The sequence below is a fragment of the Diaporthe amygdali genome (genome assembly GCF_026229845.1).
Source record: "Diaporthe amygdali strain CAA958 chromosome Unknown NODE_2_length_3802984_cov_64_841326, whole genome shotgun sequence".
NCBI lineage: Eukaryota > Fungi > Ascomycota > Sordariomycetes > Diaporthales > Diaporthaceae > Diaporthe > Diaporthe amygdali.
In genome coordinates, this window is record NW_026517022.1 from 3168689 (window position 1) to 3186965 (window position 18277).

Genomic DNA, 18277 nt, shown 5'->3' on the forward strand with positions numbered 1-18277 from the left:
ATCAGGTGGCCAGTGTAACCAGCTCTAGAGAAGACCGAACTGAGACAATGAAATGGGATCTTGGCTCTCAAATTCAACCATGAATAAATTGGAATGGCGCTCTACAAGCCCTTCCATTCATTGCTGGTAGTTGACCTGTCGCCCCAACGACAGGCGCAAGACATAGTCGTCTCACTGAACGTATGTGCCTCCGAGGCTACCTAGGTGCCAAGCACTGCTCTAGTTCTTCGAGCTGGATTGAAGTGGTTTCCCCCTTCCATATTGCAGAGGATTTACTTGAGATGAGTCGCTTCTGGCTCCAAAACTGGATTGGAAGGTCTATCGCGATGTTTATGGACGATTTGATGCTGTGACAAGCAATGTCCTGGCGCAATTGTCTGCGGAAGACTTACAAGTCGATACGTAGAGCATTGGAAACGTAAATAAGGGGAACCAGCCGTTATAAAATTGAAACCTAAAGAGTGAAATCTACCTGCAGGGTATTCCGTTCTGAGATCGACCCGGATCCCAACTGCACCAAAGAAGCCTCCCGGCTCTATCGCCTGAGTTGATTTACTTCTTCTTGCCCTTGCCCTTGCTGCTGCCCTCTCCATTGTCCTTCTTGTCCTTCTTCTTCTTGTCATCGTCCTTCTTCTTCTCCTTTTGCTTTCTAGCCTCTTCCGCTGCCGCCCTTTGAATGCAGTAAGGGCATCCGTTAGGGTTGAGAGACGGCGGGTAGTTCTCCCCGCACTTGCTGCAGCTCTTAAGGTGCTTGTTCTTGACACAGCTAGACTTGGCAGACTTGTGACAAACAGGGCTATAAAAAGAAATTAGCGATGATCTATGAATGCTGCGGCTGAAGAGAGGTGTTACCAGTGATGGGTGTGGCTGCCCGCCGTGAGACCAATGACTGCCATTGTGGATGATTGTTGAGATGATGTGTATTGGAAGGTATTCGGAAGTTTTTATACCGAGTGATGCTCAGTGGAAGATTGATGCGATAGTGTGATGAAGCTTGTTTTGTTGTGATGATGAACAATTTTTTGATAGACCCAAAAGGACGAGATCGAGGGCAGTTATATACTCTTCATGAAGATCTATTTTTGTATCGAAACAATCGTCAACGCACGTAACTGGTTTCATGAAGTCCAGCTCTCTGAGACCATCGTGGAGCTGTTCTAAGTTCGTCTTGAAATTCCTAGGATACCGGCCGCTTCAAGCCGCCAGGTGTGCAGCCTCCTTCTCCTCCCACTCCTGGCATTGCAGGTCCGTAGGCCTGGCAGGGTCATGTCCCTGAAAAGCAGAATGTGGGGCATATGGGTGATGTTGTTTTGGCCCCCGTCGGGGCTATCCTATCGACGATGAAAAAGACGCCACTTGGGGTCTGGTAAGATTCCTTCGGATTGTCATGAGAGACAAAATTAGAGATTCTGGGATTTGAAGGGAATATTCAAGTGGATACATGAGGCTGACATTGTGGATACTCCGGCCATATATCCTTATTTCCGCTTGAGCAGATGGGCGTGGAACAGGACGACCGCTCCTTTCGCGACGATTGGCTCACCTTGGGAGCTCGCCTATTTCCATAGATGGCGTGGGCTCCAATCTTGCGCCTCTCATTGCGCAGCCTTCCGACCATTCCTTTCATTCCTGTGCCCTGGAAAACAAGGCCGACTGGCCGACGGCTCCTGTATCAATAGGCTGGCCACTCCTTTGAATAGATGGTCAGCTGGGTTGCTATTTAATTTTGTGATATGTGACGACGATTGTATGGCTGACTAAGACGCGGTGCACGGGCTACCTGCATCACTAGCCTGCGTATTAAAACAGCTGAGGTCTTAGAAGAAGAATCAGGGAGACACAAAGCGAGAGAGAGAGTGAGGGTGATTAACATCAACCTGCCGGCACCAATCCAATTTTGCCTCGCTTCTTTTGCCATTTCTTTTACCATGTCTTCGTCTAGCGGCTCCGATTCTGGCTCCGATTCTGGAGATGAGGCCACCTTTGGCCGCTTGTTGAACATCGCCGCGGCCGACCTCGTCGCCCTCGGCTCACGGATACGCGAGCTTCTTTCCAAGACCAAGACCTCCAATGGTAGCCTCAGCGAAACTTTCAGTGGTTCTTTCAATCTCGTGCACATCCTTCAGCTTGACGAGGCTAAGATGGTCATTCGCATTCCAACAACCGGTCAGTTTGGCGACTTGCCTGGTCCGGCGAAAGAAGCGCTTGAGTCGCAAGTCCATACCTTGAAGTATATCAAGGAACACACAGGCATCCCCGTGCCTGAAGTCTTTCACTTCGACACGACGGCAAATAATGAGATCGGCGCGCCTTATATTGCCATGAGCTACATCAGCGGACGCACAGTCTCACGCCTTTGGTTCGACGCCAGTGGACCCACGCCGCTCGAGGAGAGGCGGCAGACAATCCTGAAGCAGCTTGCCCAAACGATGTCGCAGCTCAATAAACTGCGATTCGACAAAATCGGATCGCTGGTCCCAAGCAGCCAAGGCAGCGATTACGAACTCGGACCGTGCTATGAATGGGACGAAGCGGAGGATGAATCAATCAGTATTACCTCTTCAGGTCCGTTCTTAACAACAAAGTCCTTCCTGGAGAAATTCTGGGCTCCAACAAATGAACAAAGCGAGTATGCTGTTGGTGCTGCTAAGGTCTTGGAGGAAATGCTACCCTTCTTACCCCAATCTACTGAGTCCACGTACGTGCTGGCTCTCCCCGACTTCGATTCTCAGAACATCATGGCCGACGATCAAGGCAACATCACCGGTTTGATCGACTGGGACAATGTGCAGACGGTGCCTGGCTTTATGGGATGCCTACGGTATCCCGGCTGGATCACTCGCGACTGGGACCCACTCATGTACGCTTGGCCTCAAGACAACGAGAACTCACCAGACGAGTTGCAGAAGTACCGGGCGTACTACCTGCAAGAGATCAAGCAGGCCCTTGAGCCACAAGGTAGCGAAGACTACAGGCTCACCGAGAAATCCCACATCTATGAGGCCTTTTGGATTGCTGTGGCGAATGTGGGAAACAGGACAAGCATTTGTCAAAAGTTCGTCGACGAGGCCAAGCGAATGGTCGACGAGGAGGAGATGCCGGATGGGTTGGACCAAGACGCTCTCAATGTACTTTTTGACATTGCAGAGGAAGAGCTGGAGGATGAAGATTGGGAGAGCCTAAGAAAAGGGCTCGAGGCACTGATGACAAGCGAACAATGAATGATCTGTGCCGTGGGACTAGCATTTTGTGATGACCACAATGGACATCATTCAGATTTGGAAATGGCTGGGTCTTCCGTTGTTGTCGTCAAATAGAAGATTCAATCCTGCGTCTGTGTCCGTTTAGTGTGATAGACCCGTAGCTAGTACAGTTGATGGGTATTAACGTTCTCCCGCCCGGGAATAAGATGGCAGTAATTGGTTCATCCTATCTCCTTTCAGCTCTTCGCAAAAAATGAGCGACTGTTGTGTGGGCAGCATCCTCGAGTGAGATTGGTGCATGAGACGTGCATTGGATATGAGTAATCTCCCATCATTATGAAGCAAGTATGCATGGCAATACAACTTCTCACAACGGGAGCAGTGTAGTTGGCCACACCTCACGCGGCGAGAGGCGACCACTGCCGAACATCTCGCCAACCGAGCCACAGACCGCAGACCATAGACCGTATTTTTCTCCAACTCAGCCAACCTATCCAGGACCGTAGCAACGCGCGCCGAGCGCTCGGATCGACGAAATGGCGGGATCGTCCCCTTTGTCTCCACGCTTGACCTAGCGAGATCGACACGCTCCCCTGCTCTTTGCTGGCATAGCTGAATCCTGCGTCAGCGTTGCTTTCCCGTTTGGAGTCGCACCGCACCGACGGGCTGGGTCAGTGTCTCTGTTTGGCGCCTGCAGGCTGGGGGAGCAGCGTTGCAGGGCGTCGGCACCTGTGGCGGATGAGGGCGAATTCTGGGGGAGAGACGGCTCGGGGATGACCGTGGTGATCGACGGTTTGCATTCCTCCCGAGCGTATTCGGTGTGGTCAGCTCTCCTCCCCCCTCTGATGATATAAGATTTCTCTCCTGTTTCAACCTCATGTCTTCACCCTCGAGCCGGTCTTTTACTTGTTTCTTGGCATGAACCAGCACACAACACAGCAAAGCAGGCCGACACGCGTAATTGAAGCCGAACAAGACAATGATTACTCTCGCCCTACGTATACCCGCGCGCCGCAGTTGTGCTCACAGCGATTGGTGAGAGTTGAGCGCGCCGAGTCTCACGGTGACGCAGCGCGTCACCTCGCCTTGCCTTGGCTGGCCTCACCCTGCCCAACGGCCACCACCACGGAAACGTAGTCTCCTGACCCGCTTGGCCAAGACTTCGCATCGCCCACAATGTCTCCGATATTCTCCAGCGACCCGGCCATCTTCACACGCGATAGCGGCGCCAACAGCGGCAATGCCATCCCGGACGACCCCCCAGACTCCTCATCCTGGCTCACCCCCGGCGCAGGGCTAACCCCGGAGGAAAGCGACCAGGCGCCGGCGCTACGGATTTTCATCGTGACAGTGGGCGTGCTGGCCGTGTACAACGCGGCCGAGATAGCCTGCATGGCCCTCCTCACCTTTAAGCACTACCGCGGGCTGTACTTCTACTCGGTGATCATCTCGGGACTGGCCATCATCCCCTACACGATCGGCTTCGCCCTCGACCTGCTGGACGTCGCGACGGGCCGCGCCCGCTGGGCCGCCGTCACACTCATCACCATCGGCTGGTGGCCCATGATAACGGGCCAGTCGGTCGTGCTGTGGTCGCGCCTGCACCTGATCGTGCCCAAGGGCCCGCGCGGCGAGCGCATCGTGCGCTGGACCGGGTGGATGATCGTCGTCGACGCGGTGATTTTCCACTTGCCTACCACGGTGTTCACATACGGGTCGTCGGTGGCGGGCCCATCGGCCGGCGTATTCGCGCATGGGTATGATGTTATGGAAAAGATCCAGATGAGCGGCTTCTTCTGCCAGGAGGTGGTGCTGTCTTCGATCTATGTCGTCGAGACGTTCCGAATCCTGCGAACGAGTCTGCAGCCTGACACGCGGACTACGATGCGGCAGCTGCTGGCTATTAATGCGGTAATTATTGCGATGGACCTAGGACTTTTGGGGCTGGAGGCTGCGAGCTTCTATATACTTGAGACGATGCTCAAAGGCGTTGTGTATTCCATCAAGCTCAAGCTTGAGTTTGCTATCCTTGGCAAGCTGGTCAGTTTCGTTGGGGGTGGGCAGCGCGCTGTCGGAGGGGATTACCAGGGTGGAAGTGAGTACGACCCTCGAAAGTACTCTGTGGGCTTTGTGTCAACCACTACGGCGCCGAATTGTCGGAAGAGACGCGACCGCCGCGAAGAGGACGATGAGGTGATGCTGGGGAATATGGATCATATCAGTGAGTTTGTGGATCTGGACAGGGTCGCGGGTGATGTCACCCGCCCGTCGAGAAGTACCGATTCTGGTCATAGAAGCAGGGGAGGAGTTTCTGGGTTGGACGATGATGAGCATGACTTTGCTAGGTTCGAGTATGTTGAGGACGTCACCACGTTACGGGACAGCCTGGTTGGTGGTATGAAGGGGTCCAGAGAAGGACCTTTGCGATATCCAAGGGAAGCATCTCTATGACGAGAAATGTACGCTCTAGCTTCCACGATGAGCATCAGAATGGACACATTCAGCACGACCTTCTTCGTTCAAGCCTGTATGGATGATGCAGTACATGGTTCAAGAGTAACCTGAACACTTCCTCCAAATGCCGTTAGACAGTGCTCGACAAAGATACACTGTGCCGACATCGCGGTAATAGTTCGGCCCAGGCTGCCAACCTGTCTGTTCCAGCTGAAAATATCGAGAAACTACCTGGTGTCACTATTTCGTCTCCTCAACTCCAACATATTTATGAAGCAAAGCTTGAGCTGAACCTTTCTGTTCCCTCCATGACCACTCTCTTCCATCCTGAGCAGATACTCATCGGGCAGGTCGGCAGATACAAGATCGTAACACAATTACAGAACGCAATCTGGCTTGCCAGGTACTTGCCTTCCTCCCCGTCCAGTAAAGAGAACATTTTGTTCACAAGCAGCCACGCAGAAACGAGTCTCATAAGGACGTTATCATAAAGAGTGTACAAGACCATCCGTGCGTGGCTAATGAGCGCGATGTGCTCAAATTGTTCACACCGCGGTCCAAGTTCATCCGGCCGCTGCTGGATGAGATAGTCGACCCTGCCGAGCCCACGACGATTGTCCTCAGTCACTTGCGATCGACACTCCTACAAGCTTCTGTCCGACAGAAGCTTACCCATACAGAAATCAAGTATGCATGCCGCGGTGTTTTGGAGGCCTTGGTGGTGATGCACAGCGAAGGTTATGTACACGCAGGTCAGTTCCCACAAGCGCAATACGGTACTCCTATCCTTTCTCCTCAACATCTATGTCTTTTCGCTGCTACCAAGCCATTCTACTGAATATCGGAATAATCTGATTACAGACGTGAAAGCGGATAATGTCTTGGTCAACCTTGACGTGAGACCACATCAAAGCAATCGCTTCACAGATGTGCAATTGGCAGACATGGGAAATTCATATCCACAGACCCATGAGTACTCTTTTCGGAGCGAGCCTATTGGAGCACCAATGTGGTCCAGCCCTGAAGTCCTGATGCACATGTCTTGGGATACAAAGACGGATATATGGTCTTTCGGAACACTGGTAAGATCGATGTTTTGTGCTTTTCAGTCTGGCAGGAAATGATCTGACAACTTTGTAGCTGATCAGTTTAATATACGGTGGCGACTTCAATATATTTGATTCCAAAGATACGCCTACCGATCCGATCGACGACTACAAGTTCGCTGTCCTGCGGAGACAGGTTGAGATATTCGGCCCTTTCCCGTCAAATACCAGGAAATTGCCAACAAGCATGTCATGGAGCTTGTTGTCTGGATGTTGGAGAATCTGAAGGAAAGTAGGACTCCTTTTCAAAACATCACGGACAGTAAGATTAGCCCAAAGGACAAAGAGTTCGTTAGCTGGATTATGCGGCTGGATCCGCGAGACAGACCAACAGCCCCAGCCATATTGACACATGAGTGGTGGCTTGAAGAGTAGGGAAGGCAAGGGTGACTACAAGTTCTGAAATGAGACTGCAAATCTAAGTGAAAGAAGTATAACCCGAAATTCTTGCGCCGCTTGTCCAGCGGATGGTTGAGGCCTTTTTATTCAAGATGACACAATTTATTCCACTGAAAACCCCACCCTGTATTCTAGCACTCTTACCAACTGAATCTTCGTCGGCCATCTCCAATTTGGTGCCTGCCACAAGACGAGCAACGTCCATTCTCAATTGCTGAAATCTTTTGTCCTTCGCCTGTGGCTGGACTGCCATTTACTACAATCACAAAGCCAAGACAGTGAGGTACGCAGCGAATTCTCCCGCCACCATCGCCGTTTCACTCCAATAAAGCGGTGAAGAAACGCAGCTGTCTGGTAAATGAATGTCACCAAAAGGCGTAGGAAATGCGTCGCTCGGACTGACAAGAATGATCCGCATATTCGAAGGTTTAAGGTTAAAGTTATTCAATTTTTCAATACACGCATACCTGGATTTTAAACTTCACGTTTTAATTAACTCAGATAACGAACTGAATTCTAATTTATATCTAGACAAGGATGTGGGTTACTTTTATCCGGGCTTTGAAGCACGTTTGATCAATAGATCATTGCGGTTGACTTGGACTTGTCCCTAAGGAGGTATATGTAGATTGAGCTCAGCCTGAGCAGATTACTGTTTCTTGGATACGGTAAGCAAACGCACTTCGCTGAAGAGTACAAGACATGACAAACATCATTTCTTTTGATGAACTAGTGGTTCATAGCTTCTGGCGATCTTCGAACTCATGAAGCACATGTTCATCTAATGGCTACATTTTGCGGTGTATCGGCAGATGAGAAATTTGGGCCTTGGGCGGGGAGGGCTTGCCGCGGTGGGTTCGATTTCACGTTACTATTCGAACAGTCAGTTCTCACCATGGCGCCTTCGATGCTCTTCTTATTGGCTTCACCACCGACACTCTTCTTCCTGAGCAAGAGAAATATTGCCACCCAACACAGTTGGTTTCGTGGCCTGAAATTGGTAAGACATGACCAGCCGAAGCCACATGAATCTTGAGCTATTTCTCCATTATTCACGCCATCTATCAGTCCATAGTTGCCGTGTTCACAATTCTACAAGCTGGACTCCTCATTCTTTGGTCCTCTGATAACGACTTAAAGACCAAGGTGTCTGTTCCAGTTGCCGTCGTCAACCTACTTGCCGCCCTTGTGATGGTATGCTTATCATGGGCTGAAGATGCACGTTCTGTACGCCCATCGTCGTTACTTAGTCTTTACCTCTTCTTCTCGGTCTTTCTCGATCTGGCACAGGTACGGACATTATGGCTCCGAGGAACCAGTCTTGGCATCAGCATTGTATCCAGCGCCGCCATCGCAGTCAAGTTCATCCTTCTTTTTCTAGAATCACAAAACAAACGGAGATATCTCATGGCCTCTTATCGTCAGCTGCCCCCAGAGTCGACAAGTGGTATCTTGAATCGAAGTGTACTATGGTGGGTCAATGAACTGTTCCGCCGCGGCTACCAATCACTGATTAAATCCGATTCCCTCTGGGTCCTGGATGAGGAACTGACATCGGAGGATCTTTCCCATAAAATTCACCGGGCATGGGATCGACGAAGGATTCCGGAGCGTCGAACTGAATACGCGCGGGCTATCTTCTACGTGTTGTGGTGGCCCTTTCTTCAAGCTGTCATCCCTCGCCTCTGTTTGATCGCTTTTACGTTTGCACAACCTCTTTTCATCTCCGCAGCTTTGGACCTCCTGATACAACCGAGAAGCCAAATGACTGATGCAAAGGCATATGGGCTCGTAGGAGCAGCGGCCCTCATTTACATCGGGCTTGCTATCTCAAGACTATTGTACGACCATAAACTTTACCGAGCCATCACAATGGCCCGGGGAGCCACGGTGTCGATCATACACAGCCGAGCTTTAGAGACCCAAGGTGGACTATACGATGAATCCGCCGCCATTACTCTGATGAGCACAGATACTGACCGAGTTGTGGCCATTCTCGAGAACCTCTTCGAGTGTTGGGCTCAGGCTGTCGAGCTTTTTGTTGGGATTGGCCTTCTGGCTCATCAAATGGGATGGGTGTGCGTCATGCCTCTCATCATTGTTTTCAGTAAGTATTCTTTCTTGGCCTCTCGCAACGCCAGAGATCCAAGCTGACGCTAACTTTGGGTCGGTCTAGTCTCACTCACTGGGAGTATTATTTTATCGACTCGAGTGGGTGGGAATGCGAAGACGTGGCTCGGCGCCGTACAGAGGCGCATATCCATCACGAGCTCCGTACTTTCAGAGATGAAATCGGCCAGAATGATGGGTCTAAGCGGCTTCCTAACAGCGAAAATTCAAGACGAGCGCAACAAAGAGACACAACTCATGTCGAGCTATCAACGCAACATCGTAAGCAAGAACGTCCTGGCCAGTCTTCCTTTGATATGGGCACCTTGGGTCACATTTTCCGTTTACGCCCTCCAGGCCGCGGCTAGTGGATCGGATTCCATAGACACGAATAAGGGCTTTACCAGCTTGGCTATAATCAGTCTTGTGTCCACACCAGCGTTCCAGTTGATCGACTCGATTATAACAACATTTGCGCGCATTGCGTCTTTCGATCGTATACAGAGTTATCTCATTTCTGAGTCACGACGAGACTTGAGGCGTCTTTCTTTGCAAGAGACAGGGACACTCGGCATCACACAATCTTATACCCAGCCTGGAGAGAAGGGGCTTTCTCCTAAAGAATCAACTGCAGACAAGGCAACGCAAAGCATCGCCATCTCGGTCGCCCGCGCAGACATTCGACCGGCCCCATCAGCAGACCTCATCCTACGCGACATCAGTTTTGATTTATGCCAGGGATCTCTCACTATGATCGTCGGGCGTGTTGGCTCAGGCAAAACGACATTGCTTCGAGCCTTGCTTGGAGAAATTTCCTGCAGCCACGGGCGAATTAGCCTATCATCCCTGCGGGTAGCGTATTGTCCCGGGTCCGCCTGGCTTCCGAACACGACAATTCGCCGGGCCATTTGTGGTCCACGTGACAGTGCCAGCGTCGACGAGGTTTGGTACCAGTCGACTTTGAAGGCTTGCGCTCTAGACTATGATCTTTCGATGCTTTCTGATGGGGACCAGACCGTCATTGGAAGCGGGTCCACAGTTCTTAGTGGTGGTCAGAAACAGCGCGTGGCTTTAGCTAGGGCTGTTTATTCCCGACTGAGCATTATGCTTTTCGATGATGTTCTCAGCGCCCTGGACGCGAAAACCAAGAGGACTGTAGTAGAAAGACTTTTACTCAACAAAGATGGTCTCTTGAAGAAACTGGGCTCCACAACTATACTTATTGTTAACGACTGTCAGTGCACAAATATTTATCCTTTTTCCATCCTATTTAAGTACATTTGCGTGATATCGACAGCTGACTCTCCTCCAGCGACTTTATTAGCATACGCGGACAACATTATTATTCTAGCAGACGGCGGAATCAGATTTAAAGGGACTTATCAGCAGATGGTCTGTTGTGGTATTTCTGAAGCGGTGGAAGTAAGAGGTTCAGACAACATTGTGGAAGGGGATATCGCCAAGGCGCCGTCTTTCTATGAGGAACGGACAAGGGAAGTAACCGAGCCTGCTCAACTACAAGATCTCACCCGAGCCACAGGTGACACTGAAGTGTACAAGTATTACTTCAAGTGCATCGGCTTGTGGAAAAGTTTAGTTTTTGTTGGACTTACAGCCCTTTATGCATGCTCGATCCAGCTCAGCAGTAAGTGTTACAGAAGGCAATAATTTGTCCGATACACTGACGTCATCCTTTGTTAAGGTATTTGGATCAAGTGGTGGACTGATGAGGGTGGAGATCATATCACCCTACATATCGGTATTTTTTTCTCAACGTCAATTCTTGCCTGTCTGGGGCTAGGTGGATATATCTGGTACTCGCTTTTCCGCGATCGATCACTATGAGGAAGAGGTTTACTGATGCCAAAAGAAGGTCTATGATGTGTTGGATCGGCCCATCTGCTGGTCGAAGCCTCCATTATATTCTTTTGCGGACCGTCATGATGTATGAGCATGGTACAAGTGTTCGCTGGAAGATAGACACAGCTGACTAAGTCTATCTGATGTAGGGCATCTCAGTCGTTTCTATCTTCGACCGACGTCGGCACGATACTTAACCGCTTCAGCCAAGACATGACGCTGATAATAGCTGATCTGCCAGTTGGTATGGTTTTCACAGTGTCAAGTAAGTTTAATCACGCCGTCGAAGCCGGGTGAATGAATGGATTGGCGACTGATACCAATGGTCAGATCTCTTCCTTACGATTACAGCAGCAGCTTTAATCACAACCGGATCTCAGTATATGGCCCTGACTGCGCCTTTACTCATCGCAATAATCTGGGCCTTGCAGCACGTTTATCTGAGAACTTCGAGACAGTTACGCTTGTTAGACTTGGAAGCCAAAAGCCCCTTGTATTCGCATTTCCTCGAGACCATTCAAGGTTTATCAGTCATACGTGCTTTCGACTGGGTGACGGAGAACAAGAAAGAAAACTGCAAGCTCCTCGATCTTTCACAAAGACCTTACTACCTCCTCTATTGCATCCAGAGGTGGCTCAACTTAGTCCTGGACCTTGTTGTTGCCGCCGAAGCAATCATTGTGGTAGGTTTGGCTTTTGGGCTCAGAACGACAACTACTGCTGGATTTCTTGGCGTCTCTTTGAACAGCATCCTCGGTGAGTTCAGGACCGTCTGTCTAAATTGATTAAATGCCTTGCTCGGAAGCCTGGTGGACGGGCTGTTGTGATCACTGAATCTGTTAATTGACATCGATGATTGCAGGCTTCAGTCGTTACCTATCACAGCTCATTGTGGGCTGGACGCAGCTGGAAACATCTTTGGGTTCCGTCTCCCGAATACGAAGCTTTGAAATGGATGTCGAGCCCGAGGCAAAAAGCGGAGAGCAGAATGAGCCTTCTGCCAGCTGGCCTGATCGTGGTGAAATTGAATTTAGGGAAGTGACAGCGTCACATAAGTATGTTTCACAGATCGATCATAACACCAGCATATTGATTGACATATTCCAAAATCTAGCTCACGCACGATTGCTCTGCGTAATGTCACATTGAAGGTTGTCCCTGGACAAAAGGTAGGCATTTGCGGGCGCACGGGAAGGTAAGGTTACGTCGAGTTGCCACTTTCACGCTTCTGGCTCTGGTTATCCGCTGATATCAGCAAAACAAAAGCGGGAAAAGTTCCCTTGTAGGGACACTTTTACGGCTCCTCGAGATAGACTCCGGCTCCATAATCATCGATAACGTGGATATCACCACCATGCCTCGTGAGACCATACGTCGGCAGCTTTTAGCCATAGCTCAGGAATCCCTCGTGCTGATAGGCAGCCTTCGACTCAATGTGGATCCTGCGGCCGCCCATTCAGACGAGGCCATAATCAGAGTCCTAGAGCGGGTAGGACTATGGATCTTATTTTCGGAGCGGGGCGGATTAGCTGCGGATGTCACAGCGTCGTCTTTTTCCAAGGGGCAGCAGCAACTCCTGGCGCTTGCCCGCGCGCTGCTTAAGAAGGGTAAAATCCTATTGCTTGACGAGATGACAAGCAACGTCGACAGTGAGACGGACGCGGTCATGCAGCGAGTGTTAGCCGAAGAGTTTACAGGTTGCACAATAATAACGGTTGCTCATCGGCTGAATACGATCATGAGTAGTGATCTCATTGTCGTAATGGACGAGGGTAAGTTGGTGGAAGTGGGGCCACCGAGAGACCTGTTGGATGCGGAGGGCGGTTGGTTTCAAAAGTTGGTCAAACAGGATGGCTCAAATCGTTATGCCCCATGAGTTGCTGGATAGGGATGGAACATATTTGGGATTTGAACTCGTTCACAATCTATTCAATTTGGGCAACACTCAAGCTATCACAACCCATTTCTACTCTGCATCCTCTTTTCTCACAATCAATATGTTTACAAAATACTAATGAACGCATATCTCTTGATTATATGCATGACATCAAGATACCAGGCTACTCAAACATAGAGCGCAGGTGATCAATGGTAACAAATGTGTTGTTTCTGCCATTGATGACGACAGTTTCAGACCAAGGGTTTCCTATACAGACATAGACTTGCACGCCTATTTTGACGTGGTTAGAAGTACAAATTGACTGTCCTCAGATCGCAGCTTGAAGCCACACTCTAAAACCCTCCGTTGATTATACAGGCAGTCATTATTGCAAACTCAAGGACTCAACTGTCTTGTATCCTTTTGAGAAGCAAGCTCTTTGTGGGGTCCGGCAAACACTTGGCATTGAATGAATCCAAAAGTCAGTGTTGGCTGACATTTTGAAAAGACAATGGGCGCTTGTGGTATTTTGAAGTACTTACGGTGTTCCCTGAGTCAATATTTTTATATCTCTCATTGACGACCCCGACAGTTTTGATATCATAGGACAGAATAATCTTAGCGAGGATCATCTTCACAATGTTCACGGTCAGGAAACGCCCTGGACACGCGTGACGACCGTAGCCGAAAGTAAGCTCTGAAGGCGAATAGCTAATCAAATTCGCACCTTTGATCCTTTGGCCTTCGTGATCTTCCTGGTACGATCTGAAAGGGTTGAAGTGGTCCGGGTCAGGAAAAATGGTCGGGTCTCTGCTTATGCTGTAAGTCGGGATCTCTGTGATCACACCCGGGGGAATGGTCAACCCGTTGGAGAGCGTCACAGGCTTCAAAACCTTTCGTTTAAAGGAAGCTGCATAAAGTCTTATTAGTCAGAGTATTCACGAAGATACACTGCAAAACAGAAGATGCCCAAAGAGTCCGACAACAGGTTTTTGCTTCGTAAAGTTATACTGTAGGGCATGTAAACAACTCACTCAAAACAAGAGGATGGAACCTCATCGTTTCCTTCAGAAAGCTTTCCATCTTTCTCATACACTGCACTGCGGATACAGTGAATTGATTTCCGTGATCTAAAAGGACCTTTCGAATTTCCTTTCGAAGCTCGGGAACTAGTTCAGGCATGGCCGCGAGGTCATACAAACTTTGCAGCGCATGAAAGAGTTAGCCAGGCGTTGTTTCAACTTTAGCAACAGCGTCATGAATGTGGGTGAAGAGTAGACTGACGCATTTGCCAAGAAATTGGTGGTTGTGTGAATCGTTGCAATCGCTAGCTCAAGCTGCAGAGCCGTGATTTCTTTGTGTAATTGCTCCCTTGGAAGGCCCTTGCCGTGGTCACTTTCTAGCAACCACTGCAAAAGATCGTCCGGTTTTTGGGAACTTTTACCTTCTTCCATATTTTCCGAGCGTACCTTTACAACTGGCTGAATCATATCCTCGGCTTTCCGGACCCGTCGCCAAACAGCTTTTACGTCTGGCAGCGCACCTGCTATCCACCATCGCAGCCAAGGACTTAGCTGAGATACTGCTCTGACTGCCCGCATCATATCTTTAACAAAGCCTAGGGTATTCTCAACGTATTCCTTGTTTTGGAACAGTTCATTTCCGATAGAACACCGTCCAGTAACTACAGCAACGAGTTGAAGCATCGTCTCGTATATGTTCACCTCTTTCCACGTATCGTTGCTAGGTAACTCGCCCATGAATGCATCAATATCTTCGGAGATTCTTGGCGTGATGCGGCCTATGATTTCTCAATCAGCTTCGTAAATCTCGGTGCAGACTTTCTGCGTCCCTGAGATAGAAGAGAACGCAATCGCACCTAGAGCTGGATTCAGGCATTTATTGAGCGTGTGGACGAGGACTGGGCTAGCCATCGGAAACTTGATATACTTTGTATGCATCGACTTCATCCACTGTGAGCTGGAATTGTTTTTCCCGGACGGAAAGTTCTCTATCGCCGGTTTCACCGACACGGACTTACATCCCCTATGGCATCCTTGACGCTAATAACATGGTCTGGGAGATTGCGAAGCTCTGGAATCCATCTAGGAGTAATAACAAGCGATTCGCCACCCGATCCTATGTACAGCAATATGTTAGAAAGGGATACATGATTAGGTTTTCCTCCCTTGTCTAACTTATCGATCTTTCGGGGGAGGGGGGTGCGGGGAGGTGTCTCTTGCTTGAAGTGTTAACTCGAAAAACATCTCCGTTGAACTATGTAGCTTAAGTCAGTCACGCTTCAACAGATATGGCACAGACTGCTAGTCGAGTCGAGAACATGAGATCTTGATTACTTGACAATAACCTTCCGTGTATATCCGCTTTGCTTCCTTTATGTATGCCTGTTGGCGCTTCGCCTTATTGCCAAATTCGAGACCCGCTGTGGGGATCTCATGAAGTGGCCGCTGGGAGGGCAGAAGACGAGCACAGACCCAGATTACGCTGGCAATAAGAAAAACAAACATTGTGATCCTCCACGGACCACCAAGGTAAAGCTTCTCTAGGTCTGTTAGAGTTGCCATTTGAGCGATGAATTTTTCAAGCTGATAGAGTGTTGCAGATGGACCCGCCTCACAGTGGGTGTCTTCAGGAAGATCGCCGATTTTCAAAGCATTTACAACGGAATAGGACGCATTTCTCGAACCCGCGATCACAAATGTCCTCTTTCTGAGAAGATGACGAGCATTGGGTGGGTAACCCTGCCATTCGCATGAAAACCGCCGGCGGCGCTTTGTCAGAAAACAGCCGTTTACGACAAGCTAGCAAATGCCCCTCCACATTATGGGAATGATGCCTGTTGGAGAAAGACAAAATACCAGTAGACAATCCACGTATGAATTCTCATTGCACACCTCAAACAACCCGATTCGGACTGATCCTGAGACGGACGCGTGCCATTGAAGGCTTGCCTCCGTCGGCGAATCCGACAGTGGTTTCAACAGGAAGTACGCTTCCGGAAATATCGCAAGGCAATGGCTTGGCCGGCCAACATGTACATTTCATGGAATGGATGTGACACACGTCCGGGCTGACATAACCGAAGTTGCATCAGTTCTGTTCACACAGTTGCTGACGTTCAGAGGGTGACGCTAGCGAAAAGGGAAAAGAGTGCCGAGGCAGTAAGAATTTAAATATTTAGCTATCAGGGTTTACTAGGGTGATGACTAGAAATTATTTCATGTCGCACCTCACACACGCTGCAGTACCATAGCAGCATTTTGTTTCTTTCTGAGCAATAAGCCTTCAGACTGGGTGCCATCTCGAACGCTCGAAAACATGGCACATCTTGCTACTATCCAGCTCCTTACCCAGGCATCATGTCTTGCCGTATGTTCAGCGAGCGGCAAATTGATTGTGGACGAACATGATTAACTAATGCTGTTTCCAGTTGGTCCTATATCTAATTACAGTATTCATATACCGTCTTTTCCTCCACAAACTGTCTCGTTTCCCCGGTCCGTGGCTGAATGCGGTATCGGAGGTTCCTATTTGTGTTGCGTTGATGTCAGGCCGACAGCACGTATGTTTAGCAGACGAAACCCGCGAAGAGAAACGCCATCCTTACATATTCAGAATACTTGCATGAATATTCGATAGAACTTTGCTGAAATCTCTATGTAGGCATATCTGAGAAGCCTGCATGAGTCCTATGGTCCAGTGGTTCGCACGTCTCCAAATGATCTTTCCTTTTGCGGTGGGACTGCCTGGGAAGACATTTACGGCGCCAAAGTACGATTTCTTTATTGATCCGTGAAGCAACAACTCATTAAATCTAACAAATTGTCTTCAGAGTAATATGGAAAAGTCCTCAGTCGTAACGGGTGCCATCCGCTCCAAGACTGGCGCCGTGGCGATGAGTGTCGCTCGTGCGGAGGCTCATGATCGAATGCGAAAAGCTTGGGCATACCCCTTTTCCACCACGGCATTGCTACAGCAAGAGGCATTGGTCACTGGTCACATCGATGAAATGATCAATCAGTTGCGTCTTTTGGCTTCCCAAAAACCAAAAGGTGCCGACCAGTCACATTGCTTGGGACGGGCTGTTGTTGATCTGTCGAGCTGGTTCAAGTACCTTACCTTTGACATACTAGGAGAGCTAACATTCGCTGAGCCCTTTGGGTGCCTTGATCAAGGTGCAGATACCAAGTGGTCGACATCTGTTTCTCAATTGGGACGAGCGGTGATGATGGAACAGCCGACAAGGCGATTAGTGGGCGAAGGAAGGCTCCAGAAGGCACTATTACGCCTATTAGTGCCAAAGGACGCTATGAAATGGCGTCTGACGCACTTCGAAAACAGTACCAGGAAGACATTACACAGGATAGCGGACGAAGATAGGAGCCACAAAGACTTCTTGTACTACATTCTGAAGAACAGCGATGCCAAAAGGGCCTTGACGGTAGATGAAATTGTGGTCAACTCGTCGCTGATGATGTAAGTGCCACTATGTGTACTTCTGCTTACTCCACGGAGTTACTGATGACCTGGATCACAGAGCCGCTGGGAGCGATACCACCGCGGTCATGCTATCTGGATGGGCGAATCTCATAATGAGAAACCAGGAGGCTTATCAGAAGCTCATTCATGAAATTCGCACCACATTCCAGTCCGAAAGTGACATCACGTGGTCATCCGTAAAAGACCTTCGCTATCTTGGGGCATGTATCAATGAGTCTATGCGGCTCTTTCCGCCTTTCCCAATCAGCTTGATACGTGTTACACCTACAGGGTCTAGTCTCATTGACGGTAATATGGTTCCTGGTAACGTGAGTTCACCTGGATTGCGGGTTATCTTATTCATCGAAAAGTTATTCGTGCCTTTTTTGGTGCAGTTGGCTGAAAGCTACTGCAAGCAGACAAATGTATCGGTGGCACCTTGGGCCGCAAATTACTCGTCCTCGAATTTTAAGAATCCGGAAGCATTCATCCCGGAAAGATGGCTGGATACCGAGGCAGGGAACCCTTATAAGAATGACAACAGGGCCATGTCACAGCCTTTCAGCCTTGGGCCTCGTGGCTGTTTGGGAAAGTGGGTGATTTCTCCGCACGTGTTCTGCCCTTAAAATATTTCAGAATTCTCACATAGGTCTTTGATGCAGGAACTTGAGTCATCTGGAGCAACGGTTGATTATCAGCCGCTTGGTATGGAATTTTGACCTTGAGTTTGAAGGTGGACAGAGCAAGGCTTGGCAGTGGCACACCGC

General features: G+C 49.4%; 5 protein-coding genes across 5 annotated transcripts; 4 read left to right on the plus strand and 1 right to left on the minus strand.

Moving 5' to 3' along the window:
• Window positions 1–552: 552 nt before the first annotated feature.
• Window positions 553–896, minus strand: J7T55_012313 (uncharacterized protein; the record flags this gene model as incomplete). The annotated part of the gene is made up of 2 exons (XM_053137186.1): window positions 553–796; window positions 853–896. 2 exons carry the CDS (start codon window positions 894–896, stop codon window positions 553–555), a joined length of 288 nt encoding a protein of 95 aa, XP_053000113.1.
• Window positions 897–1928: 1032 nt separating this feature from the next.
• J7T55_012314 (uncharacterized protein) lies at window positions 1929–3221 on the plus strand (the record flags this gene model as incomplete). Its single annotated transcript, XM_053137188.1, has 1 exon — window positions 1929–3221. The coding sequence occupies one exon, from the start codon at window positions 1929–1931 to the stop codon at window positions 3219–3221; it is 1293 nt and encodes a 430-aa protein (XP_053000114.1).
• Window positions 3222–4379: 1158 nt separating this feature from the next.
• J7T55_012315 (uncharacterized protein) lies at window positions 4380–6989 on the plus strand (the record flags this gene model as incomplete). Its single annotated transcript, XM_053137189.1, has 6 exons — window positions 4380–5598; window positions 5674–5730; window positions 5796–6060; window positions 6120–6409; window positions 6519–6739; window positions 6798–6989. 6 exons carry the CDS (start codon window positions 4380–4382, stop codon window positions 6987–6989), a joined length of 2244 nt encoding a protein of 747 aa, XP_053000115.1.
• Window positions 6990–8057: 1068 nt separating this feature from the next.
• On the plus strand, window positions 8058–13007 carry J7T55_012316 (ABC transporter; the record flags this gene model as incomplete). The annotated part of the gene is made up of 10 exons (XM_053137190.1): window positions 8058–8162; window positions 8303–8356; window positions 8453–9269; window positions 9339–10505; window positions 10584–10916; window positions 11373–11396; window positions 11462–11887; window positions 11994–12186; window positions 12246–12326; window positions 12398–13007. The coding sequence occupies 10 exons, from the start codon at window positions 8058–8060 to the stop codon at window positions 13005–13007; spliced, it is 3810 nt and encodes a 1269-aa protein (XP_053000116.1).
• Window positions 13008–16390: 3383 nt separating this feature from the next.
• J7T55_012318 (averantin oxidoreductase) lies at window positions 16391–18136 on the plus strand (the record flags this gene model as incomplete). Its single annotated transcript, XM_053137191.1, has 7 exons — window positions 16391–16400; window positions 16484–16593; window positions 16695–16802; window positions 16864–17222; window positions 17373–17507; window positions 17569–17839; window positions 17930–18136. 7 exons carry the CDS (start codon window positions 16391–16393, stop codon window positions 18134–18136), a joined length of 1200 nt encoding a protein of 399 aa, XP_053000117.1.
• Between the last annotated feature and the right edge of the window lie 141 nt (window positions 18137–18277).